The sequence below is a fragment of the Topomyia yanbarensis genome, chromosome 1, assembly GCF_030247195.1.
Source record: "Topomyia yanbarensis strain Yona2022 chromosome 1, ASM3024719v1, whole genome shotgun sequence".
Classification (NCBI taxonomy): domain Eukaryota; kingdom Metazoa; phylum Arthropoda; class Insecta; order Diptera; family Culicidae; genus Topomyia; species Topomyia yanbarensis.
Genome location: NC_080670.1, coordinates 40407746 through 40414816, shown reverse-complemented (window position 1 = coordinate 40414816; position 7071 = coordinate 40407746). Strand labels below are relative to the sequence as shown.

At 36.1% G+C, this 7071-nt stretch overlaps 1 protein-coding gene across 9 annotated transcripts in view; it reads right to left on the bottom strand.

Moving 5' to 3' along the window:
• Nucleotides 1-2246: 2246 nt before the first annotated feature.
• The window catches only part of LOC131677427 (solute carrier family 35 member F3), a 109169-nt gene continuing 104344 nt past the window's right edge, over nt 2247-7071 (bottom strand). For 5 of the 9 annotated variants that reach the window (XM_058957245.1, XM_058957249.1, XM_058957247.1 and 2 more), the window contains one exon: nt 2247-4961. In XM_058957245.1, the coding sequence (XP_058813228.1) occupies nt 4614-4961 (348 nt within the window). In that variant the 3' untranslated portion in view covers nt 2247-4613. The remainder of the gene's footprint in view (nt 4962-7071) is intronic. The other 4 variants (XM_058957251.1, XM_058957253.1, XM_058957254.1 and 1 more) reach the window with 2 other exon arrangements.

Genomic DNA, 7071 nt, shown 5'->3' with positions numbered 1-7071 from the left:
CAATGTACAGGCATAGTGAAAATTAACTTTTCTTTTTTACATATTGTAAAAATCAGAAAAACTCGCACGGCTCAGTTAGGCTAACGCATCGAGCCGTGGTAAATAAAAGAAAGAAAAATAATATATGAATAAATAACGATATAAGAATGGATCCCATGGGTGGGTGATTTATGTCATGATACCTAAAATTTCACAAATATCGATTGCACGATAAATATCTAAAATTGTTTGAAAATATTATAACATCTCTTGAGTCTATAATACAATTTTATCGAAGCACTCCATTTTGTTATATAGAGTCTGATCGGGAAACACTTTTGTTGGGAGTTACCTCACTGGGTTTTGTACAAAACTTTATCTACTGTTCCATGGAATGGTATCTACAACGTAGAGAACGGGATATTTTAATTATATTCAATGATTGATCACCAACGTAAATATAACATCGTGCATGAATTGAATACTTTACAGTGACGTCATAAATTAAAATAGTTTGCTAGTACTATTTACATCGACTTCAATCCTTCGCGATTTACTGCGACCGAATCGAATCGACAAAGTTCATGTAAACAACACTCATAAACGTCAAGAAAATAGAGTTTACTGTATCCGTAAAGAACTCTATGGACGCATAAATCCACGAAATTAAAAACCGCAAAACTAAGTCGCCTTTGAAAAAATGATAAACTTTTACCTTTCAAATTATTCCCAACATCTTGCCCAAGTTCTTCGTATACTGGTTCCATCATACGGTTCTTTGTACGATTATTGATTTGGGGCCGGTTGAAATAAATTAGTTCAGAGTCGGTTCCTGTAGATAGAAGAGAAAGATCACCCAGGTAACCAACAAGCATTAGTGTATGCAGTAAAGTAGCGTAAAATTTGCATTCCGGATGCTTCTTGCAGTATGCTGGCATTCGTTATGCATAACTGTTGTTAATCAGCATTTGAAAAACTGTTTAAAAACTTCTTGCCAGTAAGCAGCATTCTGAGTGCACAACAGTAGTAAAAAAGCATTTTCATAGCACAGCAGTAATGTAGCCGTATATTTTGCCAAAAGCGACTTTTAAATAGCATTTAAAACGACTTAAGTGCTTATCAAGTAGCCGTTAAGACGCATTCAGCATGCTTATTGGTTACTTGGGCAGTATTAGAAGCAGCGGGCTTTTTATGATGGATTATCACATCCACAGATCCATTCTTCCCGGTATTAGATTTATGTTTTAAATGCGTATAATTTACCTGCAGTGCAAATTGAATTTAATTTGCTGTGGCTCAACCTCCCGCACACGGATGACTGCTATATCCCACGCAACTTCGGATCTATTTTGACCCGTTTTATCCTAATTTAGCCGCAAATACCGGCGGAACGAAACTGGAAAACTGCAACTCGAGCAAACGTGAAAAAAATGCACTTCAAAAACCAATTTTTTTAAGCGTCAGTGCAGTGACGAATCTTTACCAGCAAAGCAAACGAAAGAAGAGGAAAAATTGTTAAGTCCCAAGAGTAACGCTAGTAACGCTTTATGCACGGAAAATAATAAAATCGTGAAATGCATGGCTATGCATAAAATTTATTCTTGCGATGCATACTTAATATGCATATCAATAATTAAAAGAAAATAATGTTAAAATTGTGATATATAATAAGCTACTTAGCATTTTTCTTTTTCTCCGTGCAGTTTGGGTATCAATGTGTTAGCCAGCGATGCCAGATTTACAGACATGTCTGTATTTTACAGACTTTTGATGTCTATCTAGATCTACAGACTTTTAAAAGGGTAATAGTGTTTAGTAAAATTGCACTAGAATAACTGTTTCGAATACGAGTGATTCCTTCACAATAGAATTCTACTTTCAATCTATTTTTAAAGTAAAATTTTAGTGTAACTAGGATTTACACAACCATCTACAGACTTTTACAGACATTTTAGTTATTCTTCTACAGACATTTCAAGAAAACATGTGGCATCGCTGTGTTAGCTGAATTTAATTTGGTTTGTGCAATTTACAGCCAGAAAAAATAATAGAGGTTTAAAAACAATCTGAGTGTACTCCAAAGGACACTCTCTATCAATCCATATGAAAAACTGATTTTTTTCCAATTTAAAGATCCGTATTGTTTGTTGGTTATGGTTTAGGACATGAGTGAGAAACAGAAAAGAATTATGATTCAAACTTAGCGTCTCTTTCTCATAAGCAGGAAGATATTTTCACAATTCTACAATTTAGTAAAATCTGATAACTGGTAGAATAATACTTTTATTAAAAAATGCTCAAATTTAAAACTTTTCCATTTAATATGTGTGTGTGTCTAGGTGATTTGACCATCTTTTCGATACAAACGACATCTAAAACGAGCTCCAGCGAGTATTTTTCATTCAGTACCCATAATAGATCGAATGGTAATTATTTAACGATTATCAGAAGCCGAACGGCTTAACGAATATTTTTTTTCCAAAATGTTAAATTTTCGATGATTACAATCTTACTAGCAGCTGCCCAAATGTTCCTTAACGTAGTACGTGATCTTATTGTGGTGCAGCAAATGTAGACTCATGTTTCGAGCGATCAGTAAATTGGAACATTCGAGCAGGTCGTAGTATGAATGTGCGTGTTGTTCGAGCCTGTTCGTGTCTGTTTTTTGGCGTCGAACATTTCTACTATTCTATGCTTTATATAATGCAATTTACAAACATACGACCTTATTTCATTTCGCTGAACGTGGATTATATACCTATTCAAGATTGATTGTTACAGTTTACAGTTAATTTCTCTCATTCTAGTTTACGAAGTAAATAGCGAAATTGTTCCGCTTCGCGGTAGTTGCGATAGGAGCACAAATAGAATGGATATATTTGCGGGATGGAACTAGGGATTCCGAAAATCCTGTAGTTTTAAAATTCTGCTGATTTATAAGTTCTTCCTGATATATTTCTATATTGGAATTTTTTTTTTCGTAGAATAAAAAAATATGGAATGTAGAAATTCTAAAAGCATTTCTACACGAGTGGAAAATATTTCGTTTAGTGATTTTTTGCACTGGAAAATTAGTGCAAAGTGTTGTAATGACGTCGCAATAAACGAAAGAGAAAGTAAACAAAGAGAGGCTCTCAATGTTATTTACGTCCCATCGAAAATTTTTTCTAGATTTGTTCAAAAATACCATTGGCTGTTTGTTCGGTTTTATTTACCTATGACAAGTCGAACCGTTAGTGTACGGTAAGCGATTTGTTTGTGGGCGGTTTTATGGTATTGTCCCGCAAATATGTCCATTCTGTTAGCCTCTACGATCACTATGTAGAAAAATATGAAGCAACGACCATTGAAGATATTCGATTGGAAAATAGTATTTTTTTCAATAAGATTTTTTCAATGTTTTCGAAGTGTCTAAATATTGTTTCTGAAACGATGAATATCTAATTCCTGCTAACGTTGTATCACTTGGCTGTAACATGTGGCATTCTCACTTTAGTGTGTAACTGTAATTATTGTTGCTTTCGACGTTTACGTTTTTTTACTTTAGCATTCTAATGTTACCATTGTATTTAGAGTTCACATAATGATATATATTTGAAACTATTCTACTATTATTATACTAAATATTTCAATGTACATTCAATTTACCACTACTGGGAAGACCAGCTTTCTAGGATGAGAAAAATAAACCTTTTTATTCGATACATCTAATTTCAAAGAATATTTGGACAGAATTTGAGCGCTGAATTCCATGCATTCTGGGATATAGTATTTTAAATGGAAAGGACCAGTTTCGAAACATAAGCAGCGTCAGAACAACAGAAGCTCGAGAAAAGCGCCTGATCCGAAAAACACATGTTACAAACTAAAAAAGACTATTGATCATATTTTTCATAATTGCTCAAATAAGCTGCGAAGCAACTTTATTAACAATATGGCTTTTATCGCGCAAAATCTTTTTTCGGATTTCTAGATCGCCGATCTTCCCTAACTGTAATAACGAAATTACACTTAAAAACGAGTACTCTAAAAGTATCACAATTCCTTCGATTTGCTGGCCATCTGCTGGCCGCCGAGATTCTGTGTACCACCTGTTCCGACCTAAGTTGACTGTTCTTCAGAACAATTGTACTAGTCTAGCCGAAGATGAGAATTTTTTTTTCAATTTAATTTTTTTGATGCTAAACTGTCTGCAACAGTGATTACTGATGTTTATTTGCATTTTAGTAGATCACCTTTAATTCGTTTCATAATTCTTTAGAAATAATATACTGATGGTAAAGCACGAAGGTACTTTTTGAGTCGATTTGTTCGGTATTTGATACGAAATTTTGACAATCATTGTTGCAAGTAAATCGATTATTCGATATATTGAACGTTGATATCATTTAACGTGCCCAATCGAGTGAAGTCGTGTGTACTTTCAGACACCTACAATGTATTTTGGTCTGCAACCACCACCTGTTAATGAAATCGACGACCAAATGTTTGTGTGCATGCATAACTAGCAAACCTGTCAAGAGAAAACATGGTTTACTTTGTTTTAATATGGGAAAAAATGTAAACATTAAAGAACAAATCTCAAAACTGTCAACCAGATTCGCTTAACCGTTTCGAATGATCGCTTCAACGTTTTACTCGAGTGACCCGAATGAACTGCTGCGGCAGTTGATCTGCCGAATGGGTGGTAGTGCCATCGTTGTCGAACTATTGCAACGTTTTCCCCTTCGGCCAAAGCTAGTTTCCGTGTCCATTGAATAGTGGCGCTGTTTCATGTTCAAGCCAACACTATCGCTGCCGTACTCGCTGCGAATGTAGTGCTGAAAGTGGACATTTTGTTGCTGCTGCTGCTGTAGTTGTTGTTCGGCGGTCATCTCACCCGGCCAGAGGGAGAGCGAAGATGCGATCGAATGTAGCCCGTCCGATAGTCGATGACGTCGCGGTATTGCGAAGGAATACCGCTTCGAGGATGACGGCCCCATCTGAAAGAGGGAATGAAGAAAAAAAAACATGGAGTGGATCATTAAACCGAGGAATTGAGATTAGTGAGAGTGTAATTGGCATTTAATGGAAGTGGTTTGGGATGGAAGGAAAAATCATGAGCTGTCCACTGACAGCTTCTCTTCTATCTTATTTCAGCTTTTCTGTTTTTGTAGGTTGAACCAGCTCTGCCGAATTGCTTTCATTTGAACGGAAATGATAAAGTACGCTTGATTTTTGTTGCTATATATAGAAACCTAAAGATTGTGTAAAAATATTTTAAAAATAGAATGATTATTATTAGAGCCATTCTCAACAATCAACCTCTAAAATCTATTTGAGAGGTCGCTTGTGCTCACGGCTCACAGAAAGGAGGCTTGCTATTCCGCGAATTGACAGTTTTCAGTGACGTCAGAGAAATCGTTGAGATAAACAAACGGATTTCTCGAAAGTTGTTAATTGACTATATTTGAGCTCTTACGGTGGAAAAAATAGTGTGCAATGGATTTTAGACGTAAATTACGCCATAATTACACCAGACACAGTGGATAATCAGTGCATCTATGTGATTATTAGCGTAAATCGGGAATTTGGATGCATGCCATAGAAAACATATCCCACCGTAATTTTCTGATCATAGCAAAGGTTTTGGACATCCGCATAGCTTCCTTGTGATTTACCAGGTGCCGATCATTCGCTAGCAGCAAACAATATATGAATTTCATGTAATTGTTTTCGCCGACGATTTCTATGACGCGCTCTCGTCAAATATTTACACTCTAACGAGCTAGCCTAGTATATGTAAGCCGTGGCTTGTGCTGAACGAAGTGAACTACTGTCAGTGGAATAACATACAAGTACTTAGTAGAAATACTTGTAGTTTTTAAACCCATTTTCTTCCTCTGTTGCGAAACATCATTTATAAAAATATCGTATGTAACGTGTGGCAGCTATCGCCAAGCTGTTGAGTATTACAATCCCTGCAATCCATGCATCTGCATCGATGCGCCCCTTGCTATTTTTGTCTACCTTTGATTACTCACACTAACTCTGTATCATTCTCAACCTGAATAAAAAAGTATCCGCGTTGTTTTTCTGTTCGCTTAAAGGTTTCGCTGCTTTTATCGCGTTTCTAACAGTTCTCCGAAATTCCTCTGGCCATACCACTTTACTTTTATATTTGTTTGAAAGGTAGCTTTCAAAAAAAGCCTGGCGAAAGCTGCCTTCCACGTTACACACGATATTTTTATAAATGATGTTGCGCAAAAGAGAAAGGAAATGGTTTAACCAGCAGATTTTGTTTGAAATTGAACTAAAGGAAATCTCCTTCAAAAACAATTGCAAAGAAAAGTAATTTCTTTCAGAGCTGAAAAACGATTATTCGTGTCATCAAAATCCCAAAAACCGCTTTCTCAATAACTAATCAAACTGCTTCTTTTATTACTGAAAGCTCTTGGATGTCAGCGACATCTATTTATATGTGTGGTAACTAAAACAAAATTCACTTGCTAACCTCACTACCTTGAGTAATATTAATCTAGCCATTTATCGCATTCACTTATACTGACAACCACGCGTTTTTCCTGAATGTTTGGAATGACATTGACAGCTAATCATTGCATCGATCTCCCACCTTACCCTTACACCTCTACCTTAAACCGCCCTCATACCCGCGTTCCCTTCTTCCACGCCGCATGCCGAACTAAGATAAAAGATTTCTGACGCATCCTCCACTCTCACTCTACAACCCCCCCCCCCCCCCCCACTTCCAAACCCATTCCCCCAGCATTTCAAAATATGATCATATGAAAACAACATTGAGCTCATACTGATTAGACTGATTAAATATTATACTTTTTTATTTAAAGTGTATCAGCACCGACTTTAGTGGTAGTCGTGGGATACGTGCTAAGTAAAGTAATAGATGTTATATTGGACGTAACCAGCAGTTAAATCATAGTTTGGAACAATGAGAACCTTTAGGTGGATTAAAACAGGTTTTGTTTTCGACAGGGTTCAATCAGAAAAACTTGAATGAAACAAAAATTCGGGTACTTTCACTGATTTTTTTCTCCGTGTATGTTGATCACAGTCGTATTAAAAAAAGTATCT